Source organism: Ascaphus truei, unplaced genomic scaffold (assembly GCF_040206685.1).
Source record: "Ascaphus truei isolate aAscTru1 unplaced genomic scaffold, aAscTru1.hap1 HAP1_SCAFFOLD_2688, whole genome shotgun sequence".
Lineage (NCBI taxonomy): Eukaryota > Metazoa > Chordata > Amphibia > Anura > Ascaphidae > Ascaphus > Ascaphus truei.
In genome coordinates this window covers 1-17,516 of record NW_027455630.1, presented here as the reverse complement: position 1 = coordinate 17,516, position 17,516 = coordinate 1, and the positions used below count along the sequence as shown (strand labels likewise).

General features: G+C 48.0%; 1 protein-coding gene across 1 annotated transcript in view; it reads right to left on the bottom strand.

The window, feature by feature from the left end:
- The window catches only part of LOC142481469 (semaphorin-7A-like), a 29,900-nt gene extending 14,817 nt beyond the window's left edge, over positions 1 to 15,083 (bottom strand). The window contains exons 1-4 of the mRNA XM_075582877.1: positions 14,453 to 15,083; positions 9,227 to 9,333; positions 6,433 to 6,611; positions 5,267 to 5,384 (exon numbers count right to left, since the gene is read on the bottom strand). Coding sequence (XP_075438992.1) covers positions 5,267 to 5,384; positions 6,433 to 6,611; positions 9,227 to 9,333; positions 14,453 to 15,083 — 1,035 coding nt within the window. The remainder of the gene's footprint in view (positions 1 to 5,266; positions 5,385 to 6,432; positions 6,612 to 9,226; positions 9,334 to 14,452) is intronic.
- Positions 15,084 to 17,516: the final 2,433 nt, after the last annotated feature.

Here is a 17,516-nt window from a genome sequence, read left to right as displayed (position 1 = left end):
GATCGGTTAGGATCTCACTAGGGAAACCTACCCTAGAGAAAATGTTCAGCAAAGCTGCTGCCACTGTCTTGGCACTTATGGTGCCAAGCGCTACCGCCTCAGGGTACGGGTGGCAAAATCCACCACCGTGAGAATGTAGCGCTTCCCTGACCTGCTAGGAATCATAAGGGGTCCTATAAGATCCATCGCTACTTTCTGGAAGGGTTCCCCTATTATCGGTACGGGTCTCAGGGGTGCCTTCACACGGTCGCCCGCCTTACCTACTCGCTGGCAGGCATCACAGGAGCGGCAGAAATTGCTCGCATCCCGGGATGCCCCCGGCCAGTAGTAACGCTGTAATAACCGGGCTGGTGTCCTGGTGACCCCCTGATGTCCCACTAACGGAATAGAGTGAGCCAGGGTAGGGTCTGCCTTCACTGCCTCCCTAAACTGGGCTCCTAAGTCTGGCCACCCCCCAGTCATGTCATTGTCAGGGGACAAGGTGATAGGGAACAGTAAGTCAGCCTGTGGTTGCAACTGATCCTGGCTTACCTCCCCGGGCTCCTCTGCGCCCTCCGCTAACGTTGGTCCCAAAGGCTGGGGGACTGGAGTGGCCGCCGCTGGCCTTGCCGCGGTCTGGCTCCGGGTAACAGCCGCCACTGCAGCGGGCTGGGGCACACGGTCGTAGGTGCAGGTCATCGGTCCCAGGTCGTTGCCCAAAAGAATTTCAGCATCCAAACCTGGTAAAACCCCCACCTCCCGCACACCCTTGCCCAACCCCCAATCCAAAAAGATTCTGGCCACCTGCAGGAAACGTGGCTCTCCGTCAGCCACAGTGATCTGCATCCCAGGGCCTGGGAGCAATTCCTCTGGCCGGACCATATCAGGTCAGACCAGGGTCACTGCAGCTCCTGAATCCAGCAAGCCGACTGCTGGCCGGTCACCGACTGTGACCGGGGTGAGATGTTTGCTCCGGCCGTCCGTCTGCTGCAGGTCTGCGCTGAGCTGTCCTCCGCTCCTGGCTGTAGGCACCGATGAAACCGGGGTAGGGGTGACATGGGACGTCTCGCTGGGAGTTGTTTCCATGACTGGTCCTGGTTCTTTGGTGGAAGCCACCCGCACGCGGGCTACCGGCTTCGCAGCTGTGGTGCGTTGCCCCCGATGGGGTCCGTTGGAACGCAGGGGTTCCGGGCAATTTGGTCTGAGGTGACCAGTGCTGTTACAGTTGTAGCACCGGCGCTCATGCCGGAGCTCCCCCACCTTCTGTGAACTTCTGCCCGCAGGCGGCTTTTGGGTCCACTGGGGGGTACTAGCAGCCTTCTTGGCCGGTGCCGCCGCCGCTTTGGCTGGTGCCTTGGTGGTCATCTGGGACCGGCTGATCACATAGTCATCTGCAAGCCTCGCCGCCTCTGTGTAAGTCTTGGGCTTTTTGTCATACACCCAAGCCCTCACCGCCGGCGGGCACTGCTGCATGAGCTGCTCCTGAAAGATGAGGTCCAGCAGGCGTTGGTAAGTCCTGGCATCACAGCCCTCCACCCAGGGTAGCCCGTATAACGCCATGTGGGTCACATAAGTGACATAGGTCTCCTGAGGCTGCCTCTCCTCCAGCCGGAATTTACCCCGGTAAGCTTCAGGGGTAAAACCGTGCTGAAATAGCAATAGTTCTTTCAGGTGGTCATAATCATCGGCATACTCATCTGTAAGCGCCATCAATGTCTGATTAGCCAAGCTGGAGAGTAGTGGGTCCAAGCGTGCAACCCTATGCTGGGGAAGCACCTTGTACCGCCGGCACTGCGTTTCAAAGTTCCTTAGAAACATGTCGATCCGATCAGTGCCCTCCACGTACTTGGTGAGACTGTGCTTGTCCAGTTGGAGTTCATCTTTGGGGGGTCGGACCGGGGGGCAATAAGCGGGTCTGTTCACCGCCATAGAGATAAACTTTAGCCGCTCCTCCGCTGTCTCTCGGTCTCCCCACGTTGTAATCAGTGCCAACATCTCAGGGGTAAACGGGCTGGTAGCCGCAGCCATCAGTGCCCCTCCTGTCGCACTTGTCCCGGGAGGTGCACTCGTTCCCTCCCCGGGATTCTGCCGCCCCGGCACTGGGTTCAATCCCTGATCTCCGGGCGGCTGTACAAGAGCAAGCTGAGCTGTATCCCGACATTCTGGATGCTCAGCTTCATATTCCGTGATTGCGACAACCATGTCTTCGACCTCCTGGTCCTCATATTCCAGTCCATATTCACGGCACTTGTCTTTTAGCTGATTTCTAGTCCTCAGGTAATAGATGTTTTCCGCTTCACTCATGGTTCTGGGTCGCAGCAGTGAGGTGGTGTGACAACTCGCGTTACTTGTTGCACTAACGTGTGTTCAATATCTTTAGACCCAGGAACTTGCAATTACTATCAAGTTCCCACTGTATTGCAGTATCCCTCAGAACACTACTAATACAGGTCCAGTTCAATCCCACCAGCTGCCACCAGTTAATATACAAGCCTGTCACGATAGCTTATGACAGGTTGTAATTTACACAAAATAACTGGGTTTGAACTGAACGAGGCTTAGATATAACAAATTGTATTTATTCCTTTGGATAGGTGAACACACGATATAGTACAGTAACAGACAAGAAGTACACTTACTTTGGGGTTGGGGAATGAGAAGTATGATGTAGCATTTCTCCAGCAATCAGGTAACAATTCAGATAATATCAGAAGACAAAGGGGATAGGGATTACCACGATTTATATATCTTTTGTAACCCTATCCTTAACAGTAAGTACAGGTGATTGGTTTTCAATTACCTCTAGCCACTCATTAACGTGGGAACACATTTTGATCCATGCCCCCCTGCTAGTTGGCACAGGGTTAGTAGCGCTCTGGGGTCTCATTTCTGTAGCCCCACATTTGCATCTGGAATGCCAGCTAGTCTACCCATTTGGTTTTCTGGCAGGATATTCTGTGATGTGAGGTGTTAAATGGGACACTTAAAGACTGCTCTGGTTTGAGCCGTCTCCGCCCTCAGGTAAACAGTGAGGGTGACAAAATCCTTTGAACAATACTTAAGTCCTAGACATTGGGTCGCCTCCCTGGCCATATGCTACCCTAGTATGCAAAGGAATTTCCTCTGGGTTCTGTCCATACCTTGGGACACAGTATTAAAGATAAAACATAAACATATTAAAATATCCGGTTCCGTTGGGTCCAGCGGAACCAAACTTCCCAGTTCTCAATGCCGGAACTGGGACACCCTATGGTCCAATTTGCGACTTGCTACGACCTCGGAACCAGAGTTACACAAATACACTTTAAACCGTTTTCTATTTTAATACAAAAATCTCCGCTAAAAAGAAATCTCAGCGTTTCACTAAATCCCCATTGAAAACAACGGGCTTCGCCGCCATAGACTTTCAATGGTAAACCGCAGCCGTTGGCGGCTATGGGAATCCGCCGCCGTTGAAGTCAATGGGGTTTTTCCGCCATAGCCGGTCAATGGAAATTGGCCGCCATTGAAGTCTATGGGAAAAGTAACGAACTTTCAAGGGGGTCCATACTCCGTCGGGTTGGTCCAAGAGGGTCAAGGATGGTTCTGCAGCGATGCCGGAGCAGTGACTACAGATACCCCAAACCTTGATCCTCTGAACCCTCCGGAACCGGAGCTATGGATTCCTAAATTTCAGTTTTTTACACTTAGCCATTTTTCCGCCACGTGGCTTTCCCCCATTAGAATCAATGGCAAAAGTCCCAAGCTTTCAAGGGGGTCCATACTCTGTCGGGTTGGTCCAAGAGGGTCAAGGATGGTTCTGCAGTGATGCCGGAGCAGTGACTACAGATACCCCAAACCTTGATCCTCTGAACCCTCCGGAACCGGAGCTATGGATTCCTAAATTTCAGCTTTTTACACTTAGCCGTTTTCCTGAGCTGTTTCTGCCGCCGCCATTGGAACCTATGGCGCGACCCGCTCTTCTCGGTTCAACCCTTATCGGGAGTCCAGGATTCGGGGACCCGGTTGTGGTCGAGAGGGGGGAGGTCTAGGAACTAGGGGCAAAAAGAATTTTATTTCTAGGTGCTCTAGAACTGTTTATTCCCACGCCACTTGTCGTTGAACTTGACTTGTAAGTGATCAAAGCTCTCTTTTAGAAATTGTATCTGCTTTGCGGTTTTGCGGTTTGGACGGCAGCCAACTCGTTCCTGGAAAGCTCCGTCGAGGAAACTCCATTGAAGTCAATGGGCCCATTGACTTACAATGGGAAACCGCCGCTCTCCCTCTCGGACGCCACCTGCTGGTCTTCACAGGAAACAGGACCAAAACAGCAAGATTCGCCATTAGAAAGCATTGAGCCCTAATGGCGGCCTATGGGGACCTGCAAAATGGTGCCTGAAAAGGCGGGAAAATTACACAAAGGGCTATAATCATTAAAGGACTATTAACCCTTGTACTCCCGGATGAATCCTAGTGTGTGTGTGATGCAGACACTGATTAAACCAGATATTACAATGAAACGGGAATATACATTTTCATGTCACAACAAGGGTTAAATCACATTTCTGGACCTCAGCCCAGTTAACCCCTTGTCTCTCTGGTGAGGTCAGGGGATGGCCAAATGGGGTGCGACCCCTTTAATCCCGGGCCACCCCCTTTCTCCCTCTACAGAGGGGAGCACAAAAGAGTGGGAAGGGGGAGCACAGGAGATGGGGGGGGAGGAGAGCACAGGAGAGTGGGGTGAGGAGGGGAGCACAGGAGAGTGGGGGGAAAGGAGGGAAGCCCAAAAGAGTGGGAAGGGGGAGCACAGGAGATGGGGGGGAGGGGACCACAGGAGAGTGGGGTGAGGAGGGGAGCATAGGAGAGTGGGGGGGAAAGGAGTGAAGCCAAAAAGAGTGGGAAGGGGGAGCACAGGAGACAAGGGGGGGAGGGGAGCACAGGAGATGGGGAGGAAGAGGAGAGCACAGGAGAGTGGGGGGAAGAGGAGAGCACAGGAGAGTGGGGGGAAGAGGAGCACAAGTTGGGAGGGAGTGGGGGATAGGGATGCAAAGGAGAGAAGGAAAGGAGAGGGGAGGACAGAAGATGGAGTGAGAGGAGGGAGAGAACAGGAGAGGGGGAGGAGAGTACAGAAAAGCGAGGATGGGGGAACACAGTAGGAGAGGTGGGGGAAGCAGAGGAGAGGGTGATGAAAAGGGAGGTGGAGGGAGTGCAGAAGAGATGAGGGGGGAGCACATGGAGGGGAAGGAGAGGTGGAGGACAGGGAAAACCAACAGAGAAAGGTGGAGCTTGGTGGGGGAGGGGGACTCACTGTGCCTGGGCGGACGCTTAGTTTCTTTACATCCTCTTCCTTGGCCCCCCTCAGGGGGGAGGTAATGAACAGACTCTCAATGTCCCCCACATTGTATGAGCAAACGGCACTCTGATTCCTAGAGAGACGGAGATATAATGTGGGAGTGAGATGTATTAAGGTCAGCGCGATGTATCAGGGTTAGCGCGATGTATTAGGGTCAGCGCGATGTATTAGGGTCAGCGCAATGTATTAGGGTCAGTGCAATGTATTAGGGTCAGCGCAATGTATTAGGGTCAGCGCAATGTATCAGGGTCAGCGCGATGTATCAGGGTCAGCGCGATGTATTAGGGTCAGCGCGATGTACTAGGGTCAGCGCGATGTATTAGGGTCAGCGCGATGTATTAGGGTCAGCGCGATGTATTAGGGTCAGCGCGATGTATTAGGGTCAGCGCGATGTATTAGGGTCAGCGCGATGTATTAGGGTCAGCGCGATGTATTAGGGTCAGAGTGATGTATTAGGGTGCTGTATAAGGGTAAGTGTGATGTACAAAGTGTAGGGTTAGGTATAGGGTGATGTATTAGGGTCAGCGTGTGATGTATTAGGGTCAGCGCGTGATGTATTAGGGTCAGCGCGATGTATTAGGGTCAGCGCGTGATGTATTAGGGTCAGCGCGCGATGTATTAGGGTCAGCGCGTGATGTATTAGGGTCAGTGCGATGTATTAGGGTCAGCGCGATGTATCAGGGTCAGCGTGATGTATCAGGGTCAGCGCGATGTATTAGGGTCAGCGCAATGTATTAGGGTCAGCGCAATGTATTAGGGTCAGCGCAATGTATTAGGGTCAGCGCAATGTATTAGGGTCAGCGCAATGTATTAGGGTCAGCGCGATGTATCAGGGTCAGCGCAATGTATTAGGGTCAGCGCGATGTATCAGGGTCAGAGCGCGATGTATCAGGGTCAGTGCGATGTATTAGGGTCAGCGCGATGTATTAGGGTCAGCGCGATGTATCAGGGTCAGCGCAATGTATCAGGGTCAGCGCAATGTATCAGGGTCAGCGCGATGTATCGGGGTCAGCGCGCGATGTTTTAGGGTCAGCGCGATGTATCAGGGCGCTGTATAAGGGTAAGTGTGATGTACAAAGTGTAGGGTTAGGTATAGGGTGTACGTATATTTGGGGTCTCACCATGAGTTGGTGAATAGCCCATACACCTGGCTCTGGTCACCGGTCCTGCCCCTCAGGAGGAAGATGTCCTGCAGGTGGGGGTAATACTGCCCCGCCCGGGGGTATCCACACATCAAGCGGGACTTGAGGGCCGTGCTGAACTGATAGTATCCATCCGAGCTTGCAGATCCGGCATCCCCCTGTGGGGGGGGGAGGGGAGAGAATTAATAGGGACAGAGGGGAGAGGTTAAAAGAGAATAAATGACTATTATATGTAACTCTTCCCTATAACTCCTACTATTGTCTCATAGGAGTAGGAGCCTCACCTGTCTCCCCTACAATCTATCCTAAATGCTGCTGCCAGAATCACTCTACTCTTTCCTAAATCTGTCTCAGTGTCTCCCCTCCTGAAATCCCTCTCCTGGCTTCCGATTAAATCCCGTATCTCACACTCAATTCTCCTCCTCACTTTTAAAGCTTTACACTCTTCTGCCCCTCCTTACATCTCACCCTAATATATCACTACACTCTCTGCCCCTCCTTACATCTGAGCCCTAATATCTCACTATACCCTCCTCTGCCCCTCCCATCTCAGCCCTAATATCTCACTACACCCTCCTCTGCTCCTCCTTACATCTCACCCTAATATCTCACTACACCCTCCTCTGCTCCTCCTTACATCTCACCCTAATATCTCACTATATCCTCCTCTGCCCCTCCTTACATCTCTGCCCTAATTTCTCACTATACACCATCCCGACTCTTGCGTTCTGCTCAAGGAAGTCTTCTCTCTACCCCCTTTGTATCTAAAGCCCTCTACCGCCTTAAACCCTTCTCACTGAATGCCCCACACCTCTGGAATGCCCTTCCCCTCAATACCCGACTAGCACCCTCTCTATCCACCTTTAAGGAAGCATATGAGTAGCTCTAAGAGTGATAGTTTTACACCGTATACATTAACCTTGGCCCATTGCAGACGCACGTACCAGAACGCCCTCCTACTTCCTATTGCCTCTGTACGTCCTTCCATCCAACCAATTAGATTGTAAGCTCTTCGGAGCAGGGACTCCTTTACAAAATGTTACTGTTTGAAGCACTTATTCCCATTATCTGTTATTTATGATTGTCACGTGCTGCTGTGAAGCGCTATATGCATACAATATAACTCCACTCCCCCCTCACTCCTCTCCTCCCCCTTCTGTCCCCCTCCCTACCATTTAACTACGTCCCTAGCCTCCTCTCCCTATCATGGAACAAGAACCACATTTCTGCCTGACCCCCCTTCTGCTTGTCAGCTCCTTAAGTTCAGCTGCAGGCATTTGTTCCACATACACACACACACACACACGTGCCAGTGTGATGTATCAATATGTTGCCCTTTCTGCCTGTGAGCAGGTAGCCAGTGAGTTGCTACAGCAACCTCTTAGATTCTTCTCAGAATGGGCTAGTCTGCCCTCCCCTCTTGTTTGTTTCCAGATAGTCTGTCTCAAGACTATTCCTGCTACCCAGAATTCCCTCACACTTCCTTTTACCTTCAACATTGGCTGAGTGAGTACGTTCTGTTACCTCTCTACTGGCAAGGCCATATCCTTTTCACCTGCCCTTACTACAAAGCACCCACAGAGATACACTTTTCCAACACAAACATCTCATCCACAAGTGCCTGTTTTTATTGCTGCTTTCCTAAATAAAGTGAAGAAAATATACAGGACTTGTTGTGCTTTGGAAAGAGGGCTGAGTTGAAACTAGCTGGGTTCATTCATACCCCAGACATGACCCTGGATCCAGAATAGTGAAAAGACACCGTGTGTCTTGGAGATACACACAGGAACTGCTACTCACAACCCCTATGCTATACAGAATAGTCTCTTCACCCCAGGACAAGCAAGCAGCTTTACACTGCTAGACAGGGTAGCAGGCTTTATAACAAAGAGCACAGACTTTCTACAGCAAAAGCCTTACAAACAGAAAGCAGTTTACACTGCACACAGCCTGCAGCAGTACAAGCAAGCAGCTGACACCGCACACAGCCTGCAACCTACACTCAACGCAGCAGCGCTGCAGTCAGACAGTGCATCTTACACAGAACTTTGATTGCCTTTTTCTGTTTGAGTTCACCCTCTACACAGCTCCATACTGAGGAGCTACCATCTCACCTACCCCTGCGCACGTCCCCACGGCTAGCGCCATCAAGGGCCACGCTACCGGACACCCGCTAGGACACGGGTCAGAGCCACCGGACACCTGTGAGTACAGCCACCCCTACGCTGAACGCTGTAGGACACCACTCGGCATCATCTGACGCAGGTAACAGACCACACGCCACACGCACTGGCTAAAGGCCTACACACACCTACAGCATAGCAGAACTCAGATCCTCACCAGACATCACGCAGGAGAGTGACCACTCAGACACAGAGACCGCTGCGCAACTGCAATAGGCGCAGGCAGGCGCAAGGCCCAAATGGATAGTCACACTGACACAAAAGGCCCGCGAAAAATATAAGAATGACATTGAAGCGCACCGCACTAAATTAGAGTTGGTCTGGGAAACAACCACACTTGGAATACACAATGTCGCCGGCGCTGGCAATTCTGTACAACAGCTCGAGCAGGCAATAACTCAATTAAAGATAGATCACTCATGCTACCAAGGGCTGTCAGAGGCATACGTCACTTACTTGGCCAGGGCTAACACCGGCGAAAGCCTGCAAGAAAGGGACTTACAGTATAATATTGACTTGACACGTGACAGCCGCGTGCGAACCGCCATCGCGGACGCCCAAAGCGAGAGAAAAGAGCTCCTTCTGGAGACCGCATCACAGCGCTCCAGCACATTCAGGCAGTCGTCAAGGTCAGAAAAGGTATATAAACCGCTCATCCGCATATGATATTTTGCTAAGATGCGATATTCAACAGGTGCTTCGAGGGAAAAGAATATATTTTACAGAGTAGATCCCAAGAGGATCAGAAAAGGCTCCCTCATATAATAAGCACTCAATGTTAGTACACTGTGGTGAGACTTACAATAGTCTATCGGTGTCAATACCTTAAGATAGGACAAAGTGTGGCCCTTCTCGACCGGATTAGCTTAGGAAAAATAATAAAATTTTATTAATTACTTAATTGATCAGGATTAAAAACACATATGAAACATTCAAACATTAAAAATACCCCATATTGAAGTGGTTGGGTGAACTAGCAGTATATTGCTATAGTATATTCACCACAGACGTCTGAATAGCGATTTTGACTGTTAGTGGACAAGCAGGTAAGTGTGCTCTCTCAAACCTAAATGGCGGAAAGAGTATTATCGGAGATGTAGTCTCTATAGCTAGCCAAGTATGTAGGTTACCTCTATCCAAGGGTATAAGGAATCATATATACTGTGTATGACCCTGCAGGGACAGAATAGGTGAGGGATAGTATTTCTATTATCCCTGAAGTGTCTGAGTGATTTCGCCGTAGGTTGTACTTGTTCGGGACACTAAATATACAATGTGTTGATAGCTCTGGGGTCTGGTCATCCCGTGAGTGATGCAAGTTAGTGCAAGAGGGTTCCGTTTCCAAAGAGCCCAATATAACCATATGGTAGATTCTAGTATCTCTTGTAGAGTATAGATGGTAAGCTGAAAGCCCCCACTGCGGGCAATACCACGTGAGACACACTTGCAAAAATCTGCTGCTTTAATGCAAGCCTATGTTCAATTCGATGTTGTCCCTACTGCGATATGGTAGATTCTGGTGTCTCTAGTGAAAAGTAAATGGTAAGCTGGAAAACCCCCACTGTGGGCAAGACCACTCAAAAACACATGTGCAGGGTTAGCTAGCCTAGTGCAAGCCTGTATTCAAAACACTGCTGTCCCTGCTTAATGATGTTACCAAAACATATGATATCACAGTCAGATTATTGGTAGCTAAAGGATATAATCATCCCGTGGTTGGCACAAATAATTCCGTTTTAGGAAGACTAATACACCGATATTGCAGGTTCAAATATCTCTAGTGTGTGTGGTTATAGGCTGGAAGCCCCCACTGCGGGAAAACCACTTGGCGCACACATGTAATTCGCTGTATATCCTGTATCGATACAAGCCTGTCTTCCAAAATGTTGCTGTCTCTACTCGCTGACGCTGCCACTTCTGATGACGTCACTCGTGACGTCACCACGTCCCGACGATCGTTTCGCGTAGACTGACACGCTTCTTCAAGGGGAGGAGTTGTGTTCCCTTGCTATGCCGGTGAGTTTTTATAGGGAAAGATATCCCGCCCCTCTGGGTCATGGGGGCGTGGTTTCTGCCCGAGATCCAATCGGGTTTGGAGAAGGATACTTCGCCGTTATGCGAAGTGTCTTATATTCTGCAGTGTTAACCTCTTGTAGGGCTAAAAGGCACTGGTGTTGTTGTTAGCTGTGGAACATATCAGGATAATGACTAGCTGATGTATATCCCAAAATGAAAATACAATCTATTCATGTGTAATTGGGTTAAACAAGGAGATGTGGTTGACTGATGCAATGCTACTATGTTAAAAAAGCTCATAATAAACGTATGCATAAATGGTCTGGTGTCTAATTTATATAAAAGGTGATGATACAATAAGTGAAAATAAATTAACATTCAATGGTGTAGGATAGGTGAGCTTTCTTGGAATGGTCATGAGGATCTGCCTGTATTGATCGCTGTGAATAATTATATATGGCTGTGTTGGTATAATGATATAGAAATGGATGATGAAACTAATATAGGGTAGTGTAGGAATGGTCTATCCTAAAGACCTGCCCATAAGGTCAATACAGGTCCAAATTACTTAAGGTATATTTAACTAAAGACATTCTGATATTGCATACTCTATGATTGTGAGTATTCATGTGACTCGAAAATATATGACTTAATTATATATGGCTGTGTTGATATAATGATATAGGAATTGATGATGAAACTGATATAGGGTAGTGTAGGAATGGTCTATCCTAAAGACCTGCCCATAAGGTCAATACAGGTCCAAATTACTTAAGGTATATTTAACTAAAAACATTCTAATATTGCATACTCTATGGTTGTGAATATTCATATGATTTTGAAAGTGTAACATTGAATGTAAACGTATATAAATTGGAAGTGGATATATAAAAGTGTAGGATTGATCTTTCATTAAGACCTGCCCCTAGGGTCAATACAGGTCAGAATTACTTAAGGTATATTTATTCTAAGTGCTGATTTCCCATGTTAGGTTCCAATTGTTGTGAATATTGTTATAACTTATAAAGTGTGTCAAATACCTGGGGTGATGGTGAGTGTATATGAATTTCACTTTTGTGAGGAGAATGGTGATTATTGGTAAAAGTGTCTCATTATCATATGTAATGAGTATGCTCTAATTGTGTAAAATAAAATAAAATAAATAATGAGTATGATTGCATCAGTCAAATAGTATGTGTATAAGTACATCTCTCTTATAAAACCATCTAGGATGCTGTGTGTCCTCTTATGATGTAGCAGTAATGTGATTCTAAATAAAGGGGGAATATATAAAACCCTCGTTGAGACCCAGGGGTGAGAGGGTCTGAAGTTGGTAGATCCAACGACATTCTTTCTGAAGTAGTCGTTTGTCCCAATCACCCCCTCTAGGGTCCCTGGGTACATATTCGATGCCACAAAAGTGCATGACTCTCGAATCCCCTTTGTGATGTTCAATTATATGTCTGGCTACCGGTGTATCTGTAGAGTTCCGTACATTTCCTATATGTTCTAAGATTCTAGTCTTTAGAGGTCTATGTGTTTTTCCAACATATTTGAGGCCACAGTCGCAGTTCATCAAATATATTGTACCCACAGTGAGACAGTTGATAAAGTCTTTTATCTGAAAAGTTTTGGAATTGGATGAATCAGAGAACTGTTTGGTCACTGGCATATTGCTACATGCTTTGCACCTCGAGCATGGGTATGATCCACATGGTTTTGTGCCTAACCAGGTTTTCTTGTAAGTTTGTTTAAAGTGGCTGTGCACTAGTCTGTCTTTCATGTTCTGACTACGTCTGTAGCCTATGCTAGGATATTCTTTGAGGATTTTATGCAAGTCTGTATCCTCTCTGAGGATATGCCAGTGTGTATTGAGGATATTTTTGACCTCCCGCCATTGATTGTTGTATGTTGAGATGAACCGAATTGTTTCATCTCTTGATTCTCTTTTTTTGTTTATCAACAATTTAGATCTTGGTTCTGTCAGAGCCCTGTGGTATGCTTTTTTCAATATTTTGTTGCTGTATCCTCTCTTTTTGAATCTTTGAAGCATTTCCCTGGATTGTTTGGTAAACTCAGATGTGGTGGAGCAGTTTCTGCGTAATCTCAAAAATTGACCTATTGGTATATTGTTAGTGATGTGTTGTGGATGGTGGCTGTCAGCCATTAGAAGGCTGTTAGTAGCTGTGGGTTTCCTGAAGATTGTGGTTTCTAGGTACCCATCGGAAGATCTTGAGATATAAAGATCTAGAAACTCTACTCTCTGTCTGTCCAAATGTGATGTCAGTTTCAAGTTGTGAGAATTACGATTCAGCATGTTAATGAATTCATGCAACAAATCCTCTGTACCCTTCCAGATAAGAAAGATATCATCTATGTATCTGACCCACAATTCTACATATTCAGTGTATCGTTCTTGTGTCTCTATGAAGACCACTGTTTCCTCCCACCAGCCTAGATATAAATTGGCGTAGGTGGGAGCACATGTGGTCCCCATAGCTGTTCCTTGTATCTGATGATATATGATGTTATTGAACAGAAAGAAATTGTGGGTCAGTACATAGTCTAATAATTTGAGAACAAATGTATTGTGCAATGTGCAGTCAGTGCTTCTTGCTTTGAGGAAATGCTCCACTGCTTTGATGCCATAGTCATGTGGGATGCTTGAGTACAATCCCTCCACATCTAAGGTTACCAAGATAGTGTTAGTATCTAGACTGACATACTCAATTTTCCTAAGTATGTCCGTTGTGTCTTTGATGTATGAAGGCAAGCTTTCTACAAATGGTCGCAAAAAGTGATCCAAGTACACACTCGTATTTGAAGTCAGGTTGCCTATGCCGGACACAATCGGTCTGCCTGGTGGTGGTATCGTTTTTTTATGTACTTTCGGCAGATGATAGAATGTTGCTATTTTAGGGTTTTTGGGTAGCATGAAGTTAAACTCCTTTTGTGATATCAATTTTTCATCTAGTCCCTCTTTGAGTATGTCAGTTAGTAGTCTCAGGTATGTAGGAGTAGGATTACTTTGTAGGATACAGTAACAATTTTTATCAGAAAGTAGGCGTTTGCATTCATCCACATAGTCTGTCTGGTTCAAGATAACAATATTCCCACCTTTATCGGATGGTTTGATTATTATATCTTTATCTTGTTCCAAGTCTCGGAGGGCCAATCTCTCAGAGTAGGTCAAATTTTGCTTGTTTTTATGGCTATGTAGTCTTTGTATATCGTGGGTTACAAGTTTATTGAAAACATCCACATTGGTACTACAATCGAAAGGGGGTGTAAAGGTGGATTTATTTTTGAGGTCTGTGAAGGGACCTTCCCCAGGGGGTCTTAGACTTTCGTTTTCAAGTTGTTCAAGGATATCGATAGTGTCCAATTGTTGTGTGTCAAGGAGTTCCATTGGAGTGTTTATACTTCTCCACTGCCTACGTTTTTTAAAAAATTTGTGCAATGACAACTTTCGGCAGAAAAGATTTAAATCCTTGACACATTCAAAATGGTCCAACTGATTGGTTGGACAAAATGATAAACCCTTTGTTAGAAGATCGGTGTGGTTTTTACTCAGGATTTTATTAGACAAATTGATCACCTGCGTCTCCTCATTCGTCTGGACCTCCTGGGTGGTTCCTTGTAGGCCCACCTTTGTCTGTCCCGTAAATAGTCCTCCCTTTCCCCTCCGGGTTTTCCTCTTGCGGTTGGTATGGGGAAAAGGCCCGGGTTCTCTAAAAAAGTCTCCGCTCTTTGGGGGAGGGGAAAGGGATTGTCAAACCCTGTATTGGGAGTGTGTGTACCTGTGTCTGCTTCTGTATCACTAGCTGAGACCTCCCACTCGGTGGAAGATTCTTGTGTGCGGGGGTAGGGGTTGTAGCGTCGATATCTACTCTTAAAATGGAAAATCTTTCCCTCTTTAAAGTCTTCGTAGTCACGAACAAACTTTTTGTGTTTTCTGTCTTTAATGTCTTTTTTAATTTTTTCTATGCTTATTTTGAGTTTGTTTTCCAACTCTTCAAAGATTGGGTCAGGTTTCCATTTATTGATGTCTGTCAAAAGGACTTTAATTTCTGCCTTAACTGTATCCAATTTTTTAGTCTCATAGTCTATCAGAAGGCCCATCAATTGTGCTGAGCATTGTAATAGGATTTTATTCCAATTGGTAAGAAAGGCAGTGTCCGTTATCTGGTGAGAGGGTGGGAGCTTGACTCTTAGTCCTCTTGGGACAAGTTCAGTCTTAATGTAGTTTTCCAAGCTCACCACCTCCCACCAAATTTTGGTTCGTGAGGTATAAGTTCTTTCTAGGTCCCTGAAAAAACTTTTGATATCTGCTACTGGGGTCTCTATGCTAGGTGTAGTTGTAACCGAAAAAGTGTCTCTTGCTTCATTCATCCATTCGTCAAAATTGTGGTCATCTGTCAGAAAACTCATCGTCATATGTCTTATCTCACGCTGGGTCTACAGTACACTTCGCACAATGTGGATCAGAAGATTTTTCTTAAAAATTCTGGAGAATCGGGAGCTGGTTTAAGTAATGAACATTAGCTGTTCTATAACCATTTGTTAGAAAAGGTATATAAGGGGGCGTGGCCAGCAGCCGAACTGGGAAGCAGCACAGCCAAGAGAGCTCCGTGCGGCTCCAGTTTAAAAACAAACAAACTACCCCGTAAAACCAACTAAAAAGCGGCAAAAAAGTGCCACACGAGCGGGCGAGACTCACCCGCACCCCGTGAGGCCCCGTGGCGGCAGACCGAGCAAGCAACAAGCACTCGGGAGAGCCGGAGTCCCGGAGCCCCTGCAGCCGAGATTTCCAAGATGGCCGCCGACGGAACTGAAGGAGCCCTGCAGCGGTGACACTCAGCCTGAACGGCGAGCTGCGGCGCACGCGGACCCTCGGCTCTGCGGGCGGCCACCGGGAGCTCCCACCGCTGGAAATAGAACAGCCAGCCAACAGCGCTCCCCACGAGTACCCACGAAGCAGGGAAACCAGAGATGGCCGCCGGATCGGAAGCTTAGGCTCACCCGAGGCACGCTGCAGAACCGGAGGCGGAGGGGAGGTGTGCAGGGACAGACGGAGAGAGACAATCAGGCTCAGCCGGAGCTGGGGGAAGGGTAAGGAGGGATAGACAGTTGGGGGACAACGAGCCCTGCTACACAGAAGCTCCCAGAGACACCCTGCCATTAGAGCACAGCAGGGTTCAACAAAAACAGTGCAGAAGGAGTGGGTGCCCCCTCTCCCCCCCCTGGTCAGAGAAATACAATTACAAAGTGGACCTTCACCCTCCCCCTCACCACCCAGAGCCATAATTACAGCCCCCCCCCCCCCCCCCTCCAAAAAAAACAAAAAAAAAAAAAAAAAAAAAAACTGAGGTTGCCAATCTCTAACAGCTGCCAGAGTCTGCCGTCCGAGACCCACGGGCTTAGACCAACGGCCCAACCCCATCCTGGGCACAAAACTTCCTGGCAGCACAACCTGCAGAAATCGCCCACAACAACAACACTCTAAAATGGCTGCCACAAATATATGAGTGCCCCACATTGAGAGCCAGAAAAGTTACACAGCCACGGCTTCCCAATTTCCCCCCTGCCCCTCCCCCGCTACAACCTATGAACACATAAACAAATCTATGTAGGAGCGTGGCCAGGGACGCCGACGGAGATGGACGTGTAGCAGAGGAGCTCGCCAGAACCCCCTAATAAATAAACAAATAGAGCGCTCTTTTCCCCCGAAAATTCCCCCTCCTAAAGCACTACCCTAGACCCGCAACCCTAGAGGAAATGGCTAACAAACAAAAATCCCAACAGCCCAGGCTGTTAACAAGCTATTCTCCCCACGAAAGCTCAGAGGCGGGCGGCAAGAGGCCAAGATGGCGCAGGCCCATCAGGCGCACGAGGCCCAACACAAACTGCCCAAACGCAAGACCGGCAAGAAATGCCAGCGCAGCCGGCGGCAACACTCACCCGAGAGGACATGAAAGAGCTTATGGCAGAAATGCTGCATGACCTACACAAATCGCTAAAGGCCGATCTCAGATCAGCAGTCACTGAGCTAAAGCAAGAACTGACAGGCCTAAGGGAGCGCACGGATGTACTGGAAGGCAAAATGGAGGCCTCCACACAGGCCCAAGAATTAGCTGCAAATGAGATATTCCGGCTCGGGGCTGAGGTAGAAAGTCTCCGCGACTCCCTAGAAGATCAGGAGAATCGCGACAGGAGACAAAACATAAGAATCAGAGGCATTCCCGAGTCGGTACTTCCAGGGCAGTTAAAGACTTACATCCTGGAGCTCTTCACCTCCCTATGTGGAGACTTGAATCAGACGGACCTTGAACTGGACAGGGCTCACCGCTCCCTTGGCCCTAGATCAGAGGATCCAAAAAGGATGAGAGACGTCATAGTCAGACTTCATAAATTTTCGGCAAAAGAAAAAATAATGGAGGTTGCCCGAACCAAAGATCTCATCACATTTGAGGACAGCCAACTGCAACTTTACAACGATCTAGCCAAAAGAACTGTAGATCGCCGCAAGGAACTAAGACCCCTAACCATACTGCTGCGGGACAGCGGAGTAAAGTATAAATGGGGCTTCCCATTTAGACTAATGGTGCAGCGCAATGGAAAGATGCTCTCAATTAAACATCAAGAAGATATGGAGCACTTTGCTAAAGCACTAAACCTCACCCCTCCTGCCAGCTGGAGAAACGAAGGACCCAGACAAGAAGAGCCCCCAACCAGAGCCTCGGAAAGGCTGGCGGGACAGAGGGGTCAGAGGATTAAGTAGAAGAACTCAACCCCACACTCTCAGCACATACAAAGGCACCATCCTCAAGAATGACACAAAGTCCCCATATTACCCAGCACTGC